At 36.4% G+C, this 20,828-nt stretch overlaps 2 protein-coding genes across 6 annotated transcripts; one reads left to right on the top strand and one right to left on the bottom strand.

Annotated features, from left to right (window-relative positions):
• Nucleotides 1-491: 491 nt before the first annotated feature.
• si:ch73-264p11.1 (uncharacterized protein LOC100000923 homolog) lies at nucleotides 492-12,674 on the bottom strand. Of its 5 annotated transcripts, none has more exons than XM_042399860.1 (7): nucleotides 11,462-12,067; nucleotides 9,304-9,357; nucleotides 7,444-7,507; nucleotides 7,184-7,338; nucleotides 5,569-5,632; nucleotides 1,754-1,922; nucleotides 492-1,646 (listed from the first exon to the last, which is right to left on the bottom strand). In XM_042399860.1, exons 4-7 carry the CDS (start codon nucleotides 7,324-7,326, stop codon nucleotides 1,612-1,614), a joined length of 411 nt encoding a protein of 136 aa, XP_042255794.1. In that variant the 5' UTR covers nucleotides 7,327-7,338; nucleotides 7,444-7,507; nucleotides 9,304-9,357; nucleotides 11,462-12,067; the 3' UTR covers nucleotides 492-1,611. The 5 variants fall into 5 exon arrangements, with proteins under 5 accessions (XP_042255794.1, XP_042255792.1, XP_042255795.1 ...); XM_042399858.1 differs by having other exon boundaries at nucleotides 7,184-7,507; nucleotides 11,462-11,484; nucleotides 11,583-12,066; XM_042399861.1 differs by lacking the exon at nucleotides 9,304-9,357 and having other exon boundaries at nucleotides 11,462-11,608.
• On the top strand, nucleotides 12,193-18,654 carry zgc:112408 (uncharacterized protein LOC550260 homolog). The gene is made up of 7 exons (XM_042399856.1): nucleotides 12,193-12,498; nucleotides 12,631-12,737; nucleotides 13,684-13,756; nucleotides 14,496-14,578; nucleotides 14,649-14,852; nucleotides 16,178-16,312; nucleotides 18,292-18,654. Exons 1-7 carry the CDS (start codon nucleotides 12,423-12,425, stop codon nucleotides 18,490-18,492), a joined length of 879 nt encoding a protein of 292 aa, XP_042255790.1. The 5' UTR covers nucleotides 12,193-12,422; the 3' UTR covers nucleotides 18,493-18,654.
• The last annotated feature ends 2,174 nt before the right edge of the window (nucleotides 18,655-20,828 follow it).

Below are 20,828 nucleotides of genomic sequence, written 5' to 3'. Positions count from 1 at the left end.
GTCTCATGTTAAAGTTACTGTGAATTTCATATAAAACATGCATAGTTTTTTTTAATAGGAACACAAGATTGATTTACTGCTACTACATCATTTATTGTAATGTACAGCACTAAACTCTACTGTTTTAATGTTTAATAATGATGATTTTTACTGCAGCTTCTCATGGGGCTTAAATTCTGTATTATCCACTGGAATAAACATTTAGGCCTTCAAACAGAATAAATCTGTATTTTGCTGCTCAATATAGTCAGACAGACCTTTTTTTTCTACCAGTAGCAGTAATAAACCACACCTCCCAAATGACTTAAAGGATAGAGCTGGCGATATTGTAGATTTTTCTAAAATAGCATAAAAAGACGAAGAAACAATAAATTGATCTGCTTTGCTAACAGTTATTGTGTGTGATATATCTTATTCGTCTGTGCCGTAGACCTCCGTTGTTATCCAAAAACTATTACACTATTAAAACATTTTCCTTCATTGTCATGAACACACACACTGTAGTTTATAGTGACTCAATCCTCCCCCCTACACACACACACACATACCATCCTGCTGCCAGAAATAGCGCACCAAATGTGGGTTCATCCACTACTGAATATAGTCCCCAACAAATGCACTATTTACACTTGATTAGTAATATTTGCTATAATTTTTTTTTTAAACATGAAACAATATATCTGTGAGCTGCATTTAAATATTTACGTCTTCAGTGGGAACCAATGAGTTTGGAGCTCAGCAGATAGAGTAGAAAAATACAGAATATCACCAGACTTATTCTTTCATTTTGCGCCATGTATTGCTTCTGCTGCTTTAATAAAAAGTCAGTAAAACCTGTTGGAAAGCAAAGTATGAGAATGTCTCATGAGTACAGTGTCACTCTTCTGTTAGTTTCCTGTTTTGACCTAACTGTTAAAGCTCTGTTAGAAGCTGCAAGTGGTCAGAGTGGTTAGTTTCTCAGCGCTAGAACAAAAGTCACGTTGTGCTCCGGGTGACTGTAAATGATAGCAAATGACATTTTAATAAAGCCATTGCTGAGAAATGATGAAACTGTCCTTAAACTGGATGACTGGATGGAAGATCTTATCCTAAATATGTAGATTTTGGTGCACCGAGGCCTTCGTTTGATAGGTCAAGAGTTTCTACGTGCATATAATTCTGGATGTATTATGTTCAAATGATCAGCTGAGAACACACAGTTTTTAAATATATTCTACTGTCTTATGAATCTGGGGTATATCCTTATTTGTGCTCATTTTAGTATCTTATCAGAGTCTTGTGATCATTTCCATTTTGATACGATAGCAACTGCCCATGAGTTAAACAGAATCACAGTATATACAAGCAAAATTGCAGAAAAGTTAATACAAGAGAGTAAAAGACCAATCATTACAAGAAAATTGAACAAAAAGAGAGTCATTGCAGTTACAGGAAGCAGATGTCCATTTTTTGAGATAAAAGTCTTTGGTAGTCCAAAAATTATCCAGTCTGAGAACCTATTGTCCATTTTTTAAGATCCATAGTTCAGTCTTTTCCCCAACATGTCATCAGCACTCTCTTGGTATATTCGACGTTCAACGTTGACTGTTAAAATGTCACAGTTTGTGGAGTTCAGGGAGGTAAGACTTCGACGTAATCAGGAGTATCTAGAGAAAAGTGGAGAAAAGGTCGAACAAAATGAGTTGAAGAAAACGGGGATTAAACTGTGAGGAAGAGAAGAAGACAGAAAGATAGGTAGGAACATATGACGTACTCTCATAGTCAGGTTCTTCTTCAGGTGGTCTTGGGGGTCGGATCACCATGGCCGTCTTCCTTTTGACAGAGTGGCGTAGGTGCATTGCCAGGCCCTGATTCCTCCTCTTATAATGACGGATGAGATCATCCAAGTTCTTAAAAAATGTCTCCTGCACACCTCCTGCTGACTGCAGGATAAAAAAAAACAGCAACAGGTCAGTAAAGAGACTAAAAGGCACAGAGAGGGAAAAATTCAGTATCAAAGGAGCAGGAACACATGTGGAAAGGGTAAAGAATGACAATATGAAACATAATTATGAGAGGAGGGAAATAAAACAAAATGTAAGAGATGAGAAAAAGATGTATAGTAGCGGAAAAAGCTACATTTGAGAATGGGGAAAATAACAACCAGAAAAAGGCAAAAACAACAATATGTATCAGGGAAATTTACAGAAGGAAAAGAAGAGAAAAAACAATATTAAGTTGGAAGTGGAAACAATAATATGTGTGTAGAAAAACAGGCCTCAAGAATATAAGTGGGAAATGGAAAATGTCACATGTTGGAGTAGAAAAAATAGCATTGAAGTAGATTACAAGACACAAAAAGATGTTGTAGTGGCACAAATATGAGCAGCCAGACTGTGTGACGGTTCATAAATTCATCGCTAAGTTTGTGTGCAAAGTCTTTCCTCAGCTAGTGACTGAGAGTCAAAATTTAAGGAATTTGTCTTATCTAATAAATGCTTAAGTAATGTATAAATTGGTTGCTAACTAACTGGATGTCACTGTTAGCATTACAAGCTGTGACATGACTTCCAAAAATAATTGTTTTAGGGGCCAAAAGATAAACTTAACTCTTAATCTGATAATCCTTTGTAAGTGTAGGTGTGACTTTGTTTTATTTCTGTCTGCATACCTGGAGAAATACTGTATGTGTGTTTAAGAATTAGTCATGCAGTTTACAGTGAGAGGGAAATATCCGACTATGCTAAGCTAACCAATGTTATTTAGTTATTTAGTCTAATGTTCTTGGCATAAAGTTTTGTAATTTGAGGTTCAGTGTGTTTTGTCTGTTAAAAATGTTAAGTGTCAGGTCAGATACCTCGAACATATTCCATATCATACCTCTTACTCTTCAATATAAACCTGTCTGATATCAGCAAGCTAACATTAGCTTTGTCAGTTGGTTCATTGAACAGTGTCACCTTAGGTTAGTGGCTGTAAATGAGTTTCAGTCAAGTGATTTACTAAATCAGGTTGCACCATCAAAATTTAAAAAATTTGTTTTATCTCATAAACACTTTAGTTGTGTTTAAATTGGTTGCTAACCAACAGGAAGTCATTGTTAGCATGTCAAGCTGTGACATAACTTCCAAAATTAACAGTTTTGTGTGGTGCAACCGGTTTTGATTTAGTGATGCTTACATCTCTACTTAGTAAACATGTATGTTATAACAAGGCTAAGTTTGGATTTATGAAGAGCTGTTGCAACCAACTAAGGGTGAATTACTGGATGACACCACTGACATGTAAACTGACAACATCAAAGAGATATAGGAAAGAGGAACAGAAACAAACAAGTGCATAAAGGGTTAAAATGAATGACACATCATGCTTTGCGTGGAATGGAAAAAAGTGTCCCCCAATAAAAGATAATATCAGTGAGAGTGGCACTAAGTGCTGTGCGGTGTGTTTGTCTCTAAACCAACGTCAGAGGAGTTTCCTGTGACACGAGGATGATCAGTGAGCGGCTGAGTTTCCACTATGGCTCAAATTAAATGTTCCTTTAAAAACACTCAGACTGTTTTTGCTGCAGCCAGACTGATATCCTGTCTAATCTGTATACAATGAGGGGGCGGCTGACATTTTTACCAGATATGAGTGTTTTTTTTTTTGTTTTTTTTTTGATCTGACAAATGCATTACAGTAATCCTCCATTTAGATGAAGAGCAGAGATGTATTCTTTCATTCATGACGATTCATTTGCATACAAATTTCAATCTAGTCAGTATTAGACCATTAGTTTGGTTTCGTTAGTGGTCTTAGTGTATGCAGGGCTGTAGCTGCCATTGCAGACACTAATGTCATGTCCTCAGTGTTTTTTTTAGCAATCTATGGGGAGTTTACAATCTACAAGTAAAAATGTTCACATAATAGTTGTCATACATGCCAATTCCAGTATGATTAAATTCAGGGGTGTGTCATAACCCGGCTCCTAGGCCGTGACAAATATGGGAATGGACACAATGGATGGCAATAAAGTAAAGATATTTATTATAACAAAGTAAACAACTGAAGCAGTAATTTGCAAATATGGAGCGTTTCACACAGTAACATCAGTTGTGTAAGTGTGGGTGTGTGAGTAATGAAGTGTAAGGTGTTGTGGAGTAAAAACAAAACCAAAGAAGATCCTTCAGTAAAAGTACTACAGCAATGGAGAAATACTCCATTACAAGTAAAAGTCCTGCATGAAAAATACCACTTGTGTAAAAGTACATAAGTATTATCAGCAAAATGTAGTTAGAGTATTAAAGTAAAAGTAGTGTTTTGGTTCCTCTAACCATGTAAGGGCAGCACAGACCTTGGACTCTTTTAAAAAAGGCCTAAAAACCTATTCAGGAAGGAATACTGTAGCACTTTGAGTTTCACTATAAATGAAAAGTGCAGTTCAAATTAAATGTATTATTATTACATATAGTTCCTGGCCTGGGAACGCCTTGGGATCCTGCAGGAGGAGCTAGAGGGCGTTGCTAGGGAGAAGAATGTCTTTCCCGGATAAGTGGTGGAAAATGGATGGATGGATTATTATTATTATTTATTATTATATATGACATCATTAGATTATTAATAGTGAAGCATCAGTGTTAGAGCAGCATGTTACTGTTGTAGCTGCTGGAGGTGGAGCTAGTTTCAACTACTTTATACACAGTTAGCTAGTTTAGTCCAGTGGTTCCCAACCTAGGGGTCGGGCCCCTCCAAAGGGTCAGCAGATAAATCTGAGGGGTCGTGAGATGATTAATGGGAGAGGAAAGAAGAAAGAACAAAGTTCTGATACACAAATCTGTTTTCAGTTTTTGGAGCTGTTAACAACTCATAGACATCTGAAATGTGACCCCGACTACACACTGCTTTTTGTAAGACGTCAAAAGCCAAAAACTGGTTTCATCTTTAACAATGTGTTGTATTTTAAAAGCTTGCTATATTATCCATTACTGAAAAGTAACCAAAGCTGTCAAATAAATGTAGTGGAGTAGAAAGTGCAATATTTTCCGCTGACATGTAGTGGAGTGGAAGTATAAAGTAGCATCACATGGAAATACTCAAGTAAAGAACAAGTACCTCAACATTGTACTTAAGTACTTTCTACCACTTATTAAATTCAATTTACTTAAATTTGACTATTTTTAGGCCAATAAAAAAGAAATTTATACAGAACAAGAATTGAGCATCATAATATGTGCCTGTATGAATATAAAAAACCCTTTTTACTTTTGACAAAATGTGGAAAATGTAAAATGTTACACCTAAATAAAATATACCAATAAATATATGCCATCTACTAGCTGAGTGGTTAAGGTGCAAACCAAATAACCTCAACGCCCCCAGTTCTGTTCCAGTTTGAACCCTTTGCAACCCCCCCATCCCCAACCTCCCCCCAATCACCTATCTCCCTGCATTTCCTCTCTGTATCTCTGCTGTCGCTATTGAATAAAGTGGATTAAATAAAATGCTTGACACCTTTTGATACTTTCAAGTATAGTAAAGGCTTTGAAACCCTGTGTGTGTGTGTGTGTGTGTGTGTGTGTGTGTGTGTGTGTGTGCGTGTGTGTTTACCAGGAGAGTATACTGTCCGGTGTGTGCCTGAAGTAGTCTGTAGGTATACACCACTTTCTGTTTACTGCAAACATAAACAGGATACACACATTTAGACAAAACTGTTCATCAAGAGGTGACATTTGCAGACCTGTTACAATAAATTATATTAATGAGAAGACTTTTAGCGGCTGAGCTTATAGGACTTGGTTTTACAGTCCTGCACTGTGAGCTATTAATGGTGTTAGCAGAATTAGTCGTTGATAGTTAAACATCTTAGCCTAGTGAGAAACTATTAAAAACATAACATTTCTTAAAACTTACCTTTAAGAAAAAAAGCCTTTTATTAATCTTAGCTGAAAGTTTTAGTTTGTTCCAGAATGTTTTATGTGTTTTATTCGTTATTTTGACTGTTTTTATCTTATTTTAATGTATTTTGGGCATTTTATTCTAATATGTTATAATATATTCTCTGTTCTATGTTGTAACTTTTGATTTTTTCCTTTGTAAAATGCTTTGTAAAGCTGTTTTGAAAGGTGCTATATAAATAAAATTTATTATTATCATAAGCTGGCACCTGGTTTGAATCCTCTTTACAGTGGCTACAGTTTACAATTTCATTTAGCAGACGCTTTTATCCAAAGTGACGTACATCTGAGAGCTGATACAACACAAGCAGGGATCTAGTCAGGAGAGAACAACATGAGTAAACACCATAAAGCTAAGTTTGAGTCTGATAAGATGTAGATGCCAACAGGCAGTGCACAGAGGCATTTTTCCTCTCATCGGAATTGCCTTTTGAAAGCATCTTTCTGCATTTTTCTATGAAAAACATTTAAAACATTTGCAGTTGTTGGTGCATTAAGATAACTTTGTATATTGTCTCTCATATATATATACTGCACACCTGTAATGAAAACAGAAGAGCTGCAACCAGCAGTACTGTTACGTAATCTCACCACACCACATTTATAAATGTCTGTTTAATTAATTATAGGTCAGCTTTGCTTAAAATAAAAACTGACTCATCTTTACCTACTAATATTATGTGTGTGTCATCAGTAGATATACAGCATATTTTAGTTTTGTATAATTTATATTTTAAGAATAGTTCAGTTTGGGGGTTACTTACATTTTAAACGCATTAAACGCACTTTAATGAGCTCATGGGAAAAGTTCTTTGATGATGCACAAAAGTATTTCAATATTAATACTCTCAGTGATATGAAGAACTAAGATGCAAAATGTTTTGCATCTTAGTTCTTCAAGGAAATGCACAGCAGATTTCCTGCTAAACAAAAAGTACATTTCAGTTTTCTTCAGAAATATTCTTATTATTATTAGATTATTGTTTTAAACAAAACATTATGGAGTATCTAATAACACTAGTAATACTAACACTATATAGTACAGTATACAATAGAAACATGAACACTTATACCAATATGGGTGCTAACATTAACACTATCTAAGTATGATTAATAAAGATACAACATTAGGAGTATTGTGAGCTGTAAAATTACAAAAAGAAACTAAAGGAACAGTCCAGATAAGGGAAGTCTGGCACAGTAAAGCTGGACTTCTCTTTATCTGGACTTTAGCCCGGTCTTTGCAGTACAGAGTGCAGAATACTCACTAGACACACAGACACATGGCTCCCTGGATGGTCTCGCTGTCTCGGATCAGGTAAGCTCCATCCTTATTCTTCTTTCCCAGCAGGTCTTCACACTCCTTTTTCGTCATAGCACCGTGGTAGCACACCGGCAGAGCTGATGCCATGATGAGGAGAGGCTGCAATGGACAGACATCCACCACAGCAAACACGACTCACTACCTTCTGTTTCTCAGATCATTTCTAAGAGGAGCAGTCCTGAATCCCCTTGAGAGAGCATGCACCTGCTGAGTGTTGTTATTGTCCCTGAAGTCTGGTGGAAGTGAGAGCAGAAGAAACAGGGCACGTCTGCAAAAATGAGGGAGGCAGACAGAAAGAGAGGTCAGCACTCAACAACACTGAGGTGTTCAGCAGAGTGCACTGTGAGAAAGAACAGTGACAGAAAAAAAAAGCCTCAGCGCTGGCCTGATAGTTTCACAGGAAGTGTGTGTATGTGTGAAAGAGAGAGAGAGAAAAAAATAATGAGCAAAAGAAAGAAAAACAAGCCTGTGTGAATATCAGTAATAGCATAAATAGCAACAGGAGCACTTTCATCTAAACTCATCTTAATCCTTAGAGCTGCAACAATTAGTCAATTAGTGAAATAAACATTTGCTGGTTCCAGCTTCTGCAGATATGACAATTTGCTGCATTTTTTTTATCATATATGATGAAATATGTTTTGGTTTTAGACTGTTTAGTCAGATAAAACAAGCAATTTAAGGATCATCACTTTGGGCTCTATGAAGTTATGATGGGGTTTTTTCACTTCTATTTGATGTTTTATAGACTAAAGAATCAATTGATTCATTGAGAAAATAACTGGTAGATTAATCCGTAATGAAAATAATCGTTAGTTGCAGCCTTTTTAGTATTAGTAACACACAATAAGATATCACTTTATTGATCCTCTGATGGGTTTACACGTCCCAGCAGTACAAGAAGGTTTATTAGAAGAACGTAAATCCATACAAAATAAATTCAGTGCTCTACAGATAGAAAATAGATTAAAAAAAAATAGAAAATAACAGACAGCATGCATACAAACACTCAATGGCAATAAAAATGTCTTGGAGCATAAGATGTTCTATCTCCTGATTTTGATTAAAAATTTGAGACCTTACTTTTGGTTTTGGGTGAACATTTTTTGGGTAATCATTACTTCAGTATCGCTAAACTCCTGGCTAGCCCTGGTAGTAGTGGTAGTAGTTACACAGTATTAGTTGTAGTCACAGCGGTAGCACTACTTGTTAATTTTAGTCAAGTAAGATGTTATTTATATAGCCCAATATCACAAATTTGCCACAGGGGGCCACTATATACCAGAAGCAGTTGTAGTACAGTAGCTGTTGAGCTGCAGTGCCACTCAGGTAGGTTGTGATAGAGATAAATATTGTATTTTAATGTATTTTGGTTATGATTAGTTCATTGTGTTTATATTTGACATATTTAACCCTTTCTGTTCATATCCTGAGCCTTCATAGTATGGAGCGGGTCATTTTTGACCCGGCCCAAGTATCCCTTTATATTTAGTCCCTGTTACCACATTTTGAACAACAATGGTATTTTATATCCATATATATCTTATCAGTCATTAATAAATGGGTGATTAATCCTTCATTAATGTTTCAGAGAGTGATTTTTTTAAGGTTTGACACTGTTCATTTAAAGAAAATACATTCACAATCACATGATATTACGATCTCATGTTATCTACAACAGGAGAACATAGTAAACCATTAAAACCACCAGCCAACACTGCCTGTAAACCACATGCCTTCCCTTTTTTTTGGCAAAACTTCTTCAAATTTAACTCTGACAAGAAAGAAACTCCCATCATTGGCCTTGAACATGTCTCAAAACAAATACATCCACTCCTTGGCCCCTTCACTCCTAACATAAAGTCAGCTACAAAAAGTCTGGCTGTTGTCCTGGACTGTAACTTGAGCCTGGAGCAACATGTTAAGAAAGTATTCCGGTCATGTTTTTATCAACGGAGGAATATTTCCAAAATTGGATCAGTTCTGTCCTTAAGTAACACAGAGAGAATTATACATGCTCTTATATCCTCCCGTCTCAATTACTGTAATGCTTTGTTTACTTACCTGACCAATCAAGCTGTGGAGCAGCTCCAAACTGTTCAAAGTTCAGCAGCTACACTATTGACCAAAACAAAGCAATTCTCACACATCACACCAATCTTGGCTTCACTGCATTGGCTTCCAGTATCTTTTAGAATCAATTTTAAAGTTCTTTTAATCACATACAAGGCTCTGAATGATCTGGCGCTGGAGTATATAACTGAGCTCCTCACACCATACTGTCTAAACAGGCCCCTCAGGTTTGCCAGTCTGGGTCTTGTAACTGTTCCAGAGTCCAGCTGACTCTGTCACTGCCTTTAACTCCTAACAGCTGATTTTAGTGAGTTTGATTCTTTCTTTCATTGAGTTTTTATATTTTTCGTCTTTCATTCCTTTATTGTGTATATACATGCATATATGTGTGTAAATGTATGTGTATGTATGTAAATATAATAACAATAATAATAATAATTGTGCACAATCAACTCGCATTGGTTTGCAAATTTCAACCAAACTGCAAAGTAACAGTACTTTTAGTCCTTTTTGTTATGCAGAAGTTGCATCTCCTTCTCTTTTGTTCGCTTGTGAACATGACTGTGGGGCTGCAAACTGATGAGGGTAAGCTTCAGCCTACTGTGTTGCTGCGGCTGCTGTGGCTGCTTTGTGGGGAAGGTGGCGCCGCCTTTGCATGAGAAAAGTCAGAAGGGCCTTTCTTCCATTTTCTATATCCTATGTTGACCTCTTCTTCTAATAATTTCTCTTCAACTCACTGTCTCCTTTTTCATCTTTGAATGACACATCCACCAAATCACTCCTTCCCTTCCACCAAATTGGTGAACTAGAGGCTCAGGTACTTTTTATATTTCGTATGAAAGCTGCCCTCCACTACAGGGAGGACTACTGTATGTAGGGTAACCACTAAGTTGGTTGCCTAGGTGATGAGGGGTTTGATTTGTTATTTTGTACAGGCGTGTTTGCAGGTGCAGATGCCCATCTGGGTAGGACCACTGGCAAGTATAGCAATATGGTGCAGCTCTCATGACAGTGTCATGGTCTCGTTGAGCTCTGTCACCACTGTCCCAATGACAGAAATACACACACATGCCAACCTTTAGTTTCAAGATTGCACATAACCACCCTTTACCTTGATTTGACCCCCTCTGGTGACTTTAAAATCCATTTGAATACATGCAGGTCAAATTTGACCCGGAGCACCCGCTATGTACTAATATTTATACTAGCTGCACAAAAATAAAATAATTTTGAAATATTTCCATTTTTGTATATTCTGGGTCACATGAGGAAAAGTCGTGAAATTTAGGGTGTTTTTATTACTTTAAAATTTCTAAAGGAGTCAAGTGTGACCCGAACAGTATGTAAGGGGTTGTGTGTGTGATTTAAAGGGATATTAATAATATGAAAGTATTCATTCAGTTGATCCAAGATCCATTAAATGACATCTGACTTATTAACTGTCAATGATATTCAATTTTACAGGTAAACCTACTCAATATTGTCTTGTAAATAGGTTTTCATGGCATATTTCTGTCTCTTAGAGCACTAATGATGGAAATAAATATTAATTATAGTGAAAGGCAAACTAGCAATAAAGGTATAAAATGTGTGGATCGATAAATTCTTTTGAAAACACATACATAATATTTAGGTGGACACATATTTTAGTTTTTTTAAATTTGATTTCATTTTATATCATTCTATTATTCTATTTATATTATTTCATATTATTCTATTTAATCCAATTGTATTTTCCAGAGTGGGGCATAATTGTGTTGCTAAAGGCACTCAGGAGGTTAGTGGGTACAGTCATAGGCGCCTGATTATGTATTAAAATGGTGGAGCGAACATGTAATTGTAATTTAAAACAAATTCCCTGCATTTCTGCACCACCTAACCTCTTGGATTAAGTCAAGACAGCCACCTGCACTAGTCTAGATTAGTTAGGTTGAGGATGCTCAGTAAACCAGGAGTTCATCAGAACAGTGTATAATTGGGTGGATCAGGACAGGAAATGATTATAAGAAGAAGAAGAATTTCACATTTGAAATTATATTCATAAAAAACATTACGTAGCTTAAAATGTTAGTAGGTTGCAGGCTTGATGTGGATAATTTAACCTGGTTAAACAATGTTTAACCTGAGGGTTGCAATTCTCAAAACTCACAGGGCATCTTCAAAGTCTGACAACTGCAACAAAGTACAAACAGTTTGGATGAGATTTGGATCAGTTTTGATGAAGCTATTAGCACCACTAGCTGATATAATAAGAGTGAGATAATAATCACAATAATAAAAGCACAGCGCGACGCACGAAGTGATGCGTCATCATATTTAAAAATAACTCCATCTAAATACTGACTAAAACTGAAACTAAAGCAAAGTAGTCTACAGAAATCTAAACGAGTCACTTTCCACTGCTGAATATTTGACTGTTTGTTGATTCAGACACTTTGGCGCCATGATGAAAAGCGCTGCTTTGCCTGTCTGTCTATCTGTCACTCTGAAGGGTTATGAAGGGTTGGACTGAACCAAGTCAAAGGGTGGTCCGAGAACGTCAGATTTTTGTCAGTTACTGAAAATAGAAAAAAGATCATTGATATAGGCTGTTTAAATATAATCACCAGATTGGGGACTGTATGATGATAAGGTTATTTTTAAAAAGATAAAAAGTGGGGTAGCAAAACCATAACTTTGCTCCCCCTAATTAAATAATGGGGATGCATTTGCTCCACTTGCTCCATTGCTCAGTCGCCTATAAAAAAAGTAAAATGACATGATGTTACATTTTCTGCGACAGTAGGTGGCGATATGCACATTAAAGCTGTTTACGATCCGCCAGTAAACCGAGAGAAGAAGAAGAAGAAGAAGACGAAGAAGAAGAAGAAGAAGAAGAAGAAGAAGAAGAAGAAGAAGAAGAAGAAGAAGAAGAAGAAGAATGTGTTGCTAGGCAACGTGAAACGGGAAGTTAGGGGGCGGACCCAAACATAGTTGAACGACTGCCTTGCACTAATCCATGCTGTGACTATAACAATAACGGCTTGAAAATAAGAAAACACTCGTTAGTTTTGTTAACTATAGTCGTTAAAGCCTGATAAATAATCAATGTCGCTGTCACAGGGAGCGTAATGCCCGGCCTTAACAGAATTGGAGTTGTCTGTCAGGAGGAATTTGATGCTGAAAGCGCTAAAAATCTCAGCAAAGGTTAGTAAAATGGGAGTTTTTCTAATTAGCGATAATTTTGTTCAGTCGTTTAATGGTAAAACTTCGTCAGCATCTTCTCTCCAGCTGGAGTTGTGTTTGTTTCATCCACCTTGTTGCCTCTGTTGCCGATAGATGGAGGAAGGAGGGGCGGTGTGTTGGAGGTTTTCGGAGCCGTGCTGACCCTGCTGTCCGCGGCCTTCTTCTGCACTTTCCCCCTCTCAGCCTGGATGTGTGCCAAGGTGACCTGATACAAACACAGCAAGGAAATAAAGACAATAACTCTGTCACTGTTTGTTTGTACATCTACCCTGAACAACACATGCTATTCAAACTTTAACACTCAGACACTGTAGATCTGAGGAATACTTGAACAGAGACTCATTTATCAAACAAAAATGCAAAGTATTATCTGGTTACAGCTTTTCAAATGAGATGATTTGCAGCTTTTCTCTGTTTTGTATCATTGAAAAAAATATCTTTGGGTTTTGGATTGTTGCTCAGACAAAACAAGCGATTTTAAAGATGTATTTTTGGACTGTGGGAACTTCTGATTGGCTTTTCGCATAACATCTTATGGACTAATCAATTAACCAGTTGTTCCAAAATAGTACTGACAGATAAATAGTTTGTTTAAGTACTACTACTTTAAAGGGCTTTGGTGTATGTGAAGGTGTGTGAGATCTTGTTTTAAATAAAATAAGACAGAACTTTATTCATCTTTTTGTGTCTAAGATGCTCAGTATACGTAATAAATAGTAATTAAATAAACATATAGCATATATTGTGCTATATATAAAGTCTACAACTAACCAATCAACTGTCCAAAAGGCAAAGATATTCAATTTAATATCACATAAGACAAGAAAACACAGCAAATCCTCAAAATAAAAGAGCTGGAACTAGGTAATGTTTGGCTTTTTTACCTGATAAATGACTTAAATGATTCACTTTAACTTTATGTTGGTCAACTCATTGATTAGTAAAAATAAATAAATGTCAAAAAACTGAAGACACGCCATGCACAGTAGTGCCCTGTAGTACAGTAAATTAAAAAAAGTATTCCAGCGCCTACCAGGATATCAATCCTAATATCCGCTGGAATAATTTTTTGAAATAAATGAATGTATTTAACCTTCAGTCTGAATCCGTCTTTGTATCTTGTCTGGCGGTTTTTCTGTCCTGCAGGTCGTTCAGGAGTACGAGAGAGCTGTCATCTTCAGACTGGGCCGCGTTGTTAAAGGACGAGCCAAAGGACCCGGTACTGATTATTTCTTTCTCATCAAAGAGACTTCTATTCTACAGAACAGTGTTGATTTGTCTTTCATATCAGTTAGAGTAAAATTACAGCCGACACATGATCACTATCTATCCAATCATGTTAAAATAGAAGAAATAAAACCTTTAAAAACTTGATTCAATTACAGGAAATGCAGTTTTTATTTCCAGTGAGCATAAACATTTACCTGCAATTATTTATTCAAAGGAGTACAAATAAGTACTCGGCTGCGACTATTACAGATTATAGATTACATGTATATTTGATGACCCACTGTAGGGATTTGTAAAACATCAATATCACATGTGAAGTCAAACCAGCTTTATTTAAATTCAGATTGTATTACTGTTTGTAACATGTTAAAATACATTGTGAACACATCAAGTGTTTTAAGTAATAACTCCGAGATTAACTCATTCATGTATGATCTTTAAGATCAGGTTTGTTTCAAACATCCTCTGCATGGAATAATAAATTATATCTGACTTGTTTTTTCCACAAAAAAATGTTAAGTTGCCTTAAAATTAAATCTACTCCTTCTTCCTCATTGAAAAAAACAAACTCTGCACGTACATCACTCTGCAGAGAGAAGAGAACAACAACATCCAACTGAGAGAACAAGAAGAAAAACACATATTTGACTTCAGGGGGATCTTAATCGTCAAAATGTTTTATATATGACTGTTTGTCCAGCTGGGATCATCTCACCTTCTCTCTGCAGGTCTGTTCTGGATCATCCCCTGGCTGGACGTCATCCAGACAGTAGACCTGCGGACCGTCTCCTTTAACATCCTGCCACAAGAGGTCAGCAGCAGCTCTGTTATGATTACAGACTAGTAGTTCTTCACATCATCACCTTCCTCTTCCTCCTCAGGTCCTGACTGCAGACGGGGTGCCGTTAAAGGTGGACGCTGTCGTGTTTTACCGGGTGGTGGACCCGTCTCTCTGGGTGACACGTGTTAAAAATGGTTACCAGGCCACACAAACACTGGCGCAGACCACCCTGAGGGCCGCGGTGGGCGCACACACGCTGACAGACCTGCTGGCACAGAGGAGAGGCGTCACAGAGAGAATGGAGGTGAGTGAAATGATCACACAGAAACATTTAATATTTGAGTTATTATTAAAGAGTAACAATGTTATTGTTAATTATCGGTTGATGCAAATTTAGGTCAGATATTACAAGCAATTAGTTGATTAATCAACTAGTTGATCGTCATGAGAATTAATCAGCAACAGCAACAAAATGACAAACGTTTAGTGGTTCCAGCTTCTTAAATATGAAGATTTTCTTGTCATAGAAGACAGTTAATTGAATATCTAAACATTTTAGACTGTTTGTCTGACAAAACAAGTAAATTGAAGACATCACTGTGGCCTCTGAGAAACTGTGCCACTGTTTTTTAACATTTAATAGACTAAACGATTTATTGATTAATAATGAAAATAAATCTGATCTCAAGAATCCTCAAAGACTCTGCATAAAAAATAAATCAGTTTGCTGCATAATAATGAAATGTTCTCCAAGTTACAACTTTATTTCTTTTCTTTTTAAACAATCTTTATTAGTGTTTTCAAAAAGTAAAGTTTAAAAAAAAAACTCTGGTTCACTTTTTTTTAAAGAGGACAAATCAAGAATGATTTTAAACTAAAATTAGAGAAAGTAAAATAAAAAGGTTTTTATGAAGCAAAAACAAAAAAATGAAGTAAAATACAAAACTAAAAATATGTGGTAAAGTTACAACAAATCACAACATAAATGATACATATGTAGTTTAAAAAGAGGGTGCAGCATATTCATGTACGAAGAATTATAGTAATAATAATAATAACTTTATTCATGTGGTACTTATCAATACAGGTTTCAAAGTGATTTACAAATAAACAAATATAGAGATTTATTAAAAATTAAGAAATAAACAAATGCAAGATTTATTTATTTGACATCTTCAGCTTTTACGACACATAAACATAAATATATCACTGTGTAAGAAAACATAACATAAAGGAAAATAGATACATTTACATGTATAAAACAGCAACAGAGTTTATGTGTTCACATAATTCAACAATATGTATGAAGTATGTTTTATGTCTTTATATGTTTTACGTTTTTATTTTGCACATTGAGCGAAGTAAACACAGTTTTGTTCTGCTGTGCATTAACCACATGTAGAGTTGTGATAAGAATTTGAACTTTGAATTAAGGATAACGTGATCTAAATTTAGAGAAACATAAATCCTAAAAACATCTCTGCACATGAGACAAAACATCTCAACAATCTCAGTTTTTCTGTCATAATTATTTCATTATATCAGAATTTATTTGACTATCTGAGGCTTCAGTTTGATCCTCGGTAGTGTGTTCTTGGTGCGACTTGTCATGTCTGATTTGTCCTCCAGGAGGCGCTGTTGGCTGTGTCCAGACTGTGGGGGGTCCTGGTGGAGCGGGTGGAGCTTAAAGACCTGACTCTCCCTGTCGGCTTGCAGCGCTGCATGGCTTCAGAGGCCGAGGCTGGCAGGAGGGCCAGAGCGAAGGTACCCGTCTACACACACACACACACACACACACACACACACACAATCTGTCTGTCAGATGCTTCCTGTCAGCTTCAGTTTTATAGACTTGTGTTTTTCACTGTCGCCTCACCTGCTTTGAGCTCCTGCCATCTGTTTGAGTCACTGCAGGTTAAAGCAGACATTAAACATGCTGTGTGTGTGTGTGTGTGTGTGTGTGTGTGTGTGTGTGTGTGTGTGTGTGTGTGTGTGTGTGTGTGTGCGCGCGCGTGTGTGTGTAGGTGTTCAGTTATCCAGGTCATGTGATGTCTAGCAGTAGAGTATATTGGGAAGGTTCTGTTTGTTTTTGTGTTTTCTGCATACAGAGTGCAGCTGTGGGCAGGGATGGGTGTGGTTTTATGAGCCACCAGTGAACAGCTGAACACGACTATAATAGAAACTTGAGGCTGTCATAAGGAACCAGTGGGTGGCATTGTGGCTGTTTCATTAGCAGAGGACGTATTCTGCACATTTCCAGCTCTATATTTATATTCTGGGGCTCTACTGGAATATATTTGCATGATTTCCAGTTTAAAACTCCTTATTTATCTTCTACTGGTCCTTTATGCAGCCCCTCAGTTCAGCCTCTGTCTGAAACAGGCCGTTTTAGCTCCTGTCTCTTTAAGGCCCCGCCTCCTGATGAGCCCACTCTGTTCTGATTGGTCAGCTCCTGTCGGCTCTGGAGGCTACGTAAACAAACTATAGTAGCAGGATTTCACTTTTTTTCTCATTCTCTACTGGAAATATAAACTTCTCAAATACATCCGTACACGTTCGAGCCCGAATCCGATCCAAAATATGCGAGTGGACAACATGACCAACCTTAGCAACAACCTTAGTAACAAAATTGACAGAACGGCCGTTTCTGATCATGTGCGAACAATCTGACGTCATCACGAGGAGGAAGTAAAGGTAACTTTGCAAATAGGCATTCAGGGCAGGTTGAAGCCCTGACTTTTGACTTTCAGGCAGCGTTTTTACACACATTCACCTTTTTGGAACTTTGAACATGTTTAATATCTGACATAATAATCGTATATAAATGAAAAAGTATGGTACAAAAAGCATTTTAAGTCCCCATTAAACCATTTTATAGTCTTTTCCTGTGAAGTTTTCACAGTGTTCATGTGGGTCTCTCCCTCATTCAAAAGACAAATATTGTGGTGGCAGGATCCATTAATGGACTTCAGGTTTCTTAAACCATCAGTCTCAGTCCAGACTGTACGTCGTTGTCCATGAGGAGTATTTGCACTAATCCTGAGGACTTTCCCTCTCGTGTTGATCCTATAAAGGCCAGGTAAGCCCACGTCTCTGACTGTGATTCATAAAACATCTTTGCAAACGCAAAATAATATAGAATATATCAGTAGTCTGAATGAGGACCGTGGAAGTGAAAAGAAGTTGAAGACACTGGCACAAGTCTGATATCACTCATAAAAACAAATAATGAGTTTCTCTATATTAATATATATATATATATATATATATATATATATATATATATATATATATATATATATATATATATATATATATAGTTGTTCTTGTTATATATATATAACAGGAACAAAAGCATTCTTTGTGGCAATGCACACAAGTTCAAAGATGACCTTTTATGAAAACATGAATATCAGAATGAGGAAGAAAAGAAACAATTTTCACCAGTTTTATGCGTCTCATAAATTCATACCTGGTCTCACAGTTTGAACAGAGCATCACTCAGTATGTAAAGTACGTTCTCAACATCTACTACCTCTTTCTAGACCTTGTTATGAGGCGTTTCTAATATTTGGAATATTCCTTTGTCCATTTTTCTTAGTGAAATATTCTTATCCAACCAACATATTGTGTTACAGGAAATAAAACATACAAACATAGAATCTTTTTAAGGATTTTCTACTTTCCTGCTGCACTTGCTGGTGTTTAAAATGTCTAAAATGTTCTTTCTGTTTGTGTTTAAGATGATTGCGGCGGAAGGGGAAGTGAAGGCGTCCCGTGCTTTAAAGGAGGCGGCGTCAGGACTTTCTCCCGTGGCTTTACAGCTCCGATACCTGCAGTCTTTGTCCTCCGTCCAGAGCAGCGCGTCTATCGTGGTCTTCTCCCTCCCAACAGAACTGCTGGACATGTTCTTCTCCCATCAGCAGATCTCTGCAGGGAGATAAAAATACAGACTGAGCTCAATTATGAGAAAAAAAACCATCAAACCAAAGGAACAAAACAAGCAAACAGACCTACCTGTGCAAATCCTCAAAATTCTCAGTGTCAAATTAATTGTAAATGTGTGTTTTAATTTTGTAATAATAAACTGTAAATTAATATCAATATATTTACATTCCCTGTAGATTTAGTCAGCATCTTTATAGCTCAGTGTTTGTTTATGTTGTGTTACTGAACTGCATTTCCCAGAGATCACCTGTCAGTTAAACAGTGGCAGAAAAAGTATTCAGACTTAAGTAAAAGTACCAATACAACAATGTAAAAATACTCCATTACAAATAAAAGTTCTGCATGAAATATCCTACTACAGTAAAAGTACATAAGTATTATGAGCTTGATGTAGTTAAAGTATTGCAGTAAAAGTAGTGGTTTGGTCCCTCTGACTGATATATTATTATATATGACATCATTAGATTATTAATAGTGAAGCATCAGTGTTAGAGCAGCATGTTACTGTTGTAGCTGCTGGAGGTGGAGCTAGTTTACACTACTTTATATACAGTTATGTACAGAGAAGTTTAGAGGGAAAAATCACTATTTGGTGGAGCTGTTAACAACTCATAGACATGTGAAATGTGACCCCGACTACACACTGCTTTTTGTAAGACGTCAAAACCCAAAAAGGTTGGAAACCACTGGTTTCATCTTTAACAATGTGTTGTATTTTAAAAGCTTGTTATATTATCCATTGTGTCAAATCTTCATCTGAAAAGTAACTAAAGCTGTCAAATAAATGTAGTGGAGTAGAAAGTACAATATTTCCCTCTGAAATGTAGTGGAGTGGAAGTATAAAGTAGTATCACATGGAAATACTCAAGAAAAGTACAAGTACCTCAAAACTGTACTTTAATAGAGTTTATGAGTCATTTCATGAGTATTAACATAAGCTGCTGTTATTATCCCTCACTTATCTGCTCTAAAACTGTTATATAAACTAATCTATTCTTCAATGAATGAAAAGATACAAAGAAAACAAACTAAAAAAGTGAAAACATACAGATTACGTTTTCATTCATGGGCACCCAATGAGCAGCGCTGGAAAAAAAACTGGCCCATAGTTGAACCTACTTGCTGATCTTTGGCATTTCTGTCATCACATTTCTTGTTTCTTGACAACTTGGCTGATACGCTGATACTAATCAATCTGTGATAAACTAATATCAGCCCAGACTTAAATGTTCAAATCTGAGTCAAACCAGCTCTCAAAGGACTCAGGCGTTACGACAACCACCTTACAGAAACGTAAACCTTTGCTTCCTGCCGAGAGGTGACGGCGGAGACTTAATGCAGCTGGTTATATCTGATAATACAGCTCATGGTGTCAGAGAACAGATACATGTTGGATCATCCCATTATCATTACCTAATACTGCAGTTTAACACTCATGAATCAGGTTCATCGGTTTAGCTGCGATTATCAACAGCTTTAGCTGAAGACTCTTATAATAGAACATCAAGCCCCTCTGACCTCTGACCTTTACTAACCCAGCCGCAGCAGCCTCAGATCTGAACGAGGGTCTGATTATTTAAGTGCATTGTGCAAAAAGATTTTAACTCGTGTGCATCAGATTCTCTTCATCATCTTTAACTTTAATCACAAACACAAATCTGTTTACTGACGTTCAGACGTAATTATGAATCTATAAGTTATTTTTGCAGCCGCCATTTTTTCAGTTTGTCACTTTGGTTTTGAGCCAATTATTCCAATAATGTTTAAAGCAAAATAATTGGTGGTAAATAATGTTTTTAACAGTTTGAGACAGTGAGGACAGTGAAGGTGCTGCGTCTGTCTTTTCAGGAAACAAAACACAGAGTCTGCATCATTTTTAAATGTTGTTTTTCTTTATGCTTTATATGTTTTTCATTTTATTTTGCGTTTGTTTTTATTTGTTTTCAGTCCAGTCGAAGGTTTAAATTTGGGAACAATTTGCTGAACGTAACCCAAACTAATCAATAACTGTTTATTAATTCTTTATGGGCTTTTGTTTTTCCATCCATCCAAAGATGCACTTTATGGTTCCCTCTATAGATCAACATTGACTAAATATTTAGTAAACAAACTCAGTGATGGTTTTACATTTCAACACTGATTTCTTCTTTCTGTGTCAGAAAGGTTTGAATTATTTGACTTTTGTTTCATATTTATTCTCTAGAGAAAAAAAAAAAAGTTTAAAGAAATCAAATGAAACATCAAAGTAATATAAAGTATATTTTCAAGTGCCTTCATCATGTCAAATGTTTATTGTAAAAAAAAACACACACACAATATGACCACCTTTACA

The sequence above is a fragment of the Thunnus maccoyii genome, chromosome 21 (genome assembly GCF_910596095.1).
Source record: "Thunnus maccoyii chromosome 21, fThuMac1.1, whole genome shotgun sequence".
Classification (NCBI taxonomy): Eukaryota; Metazoa; Chordata; class Actinopteri; order Scombriformes; family Scombridae; genus Thunnus; species Thunnus maccoyii.
This window is presented reverse-complemented; position numbering and strand designations above follow the sequence as displayed.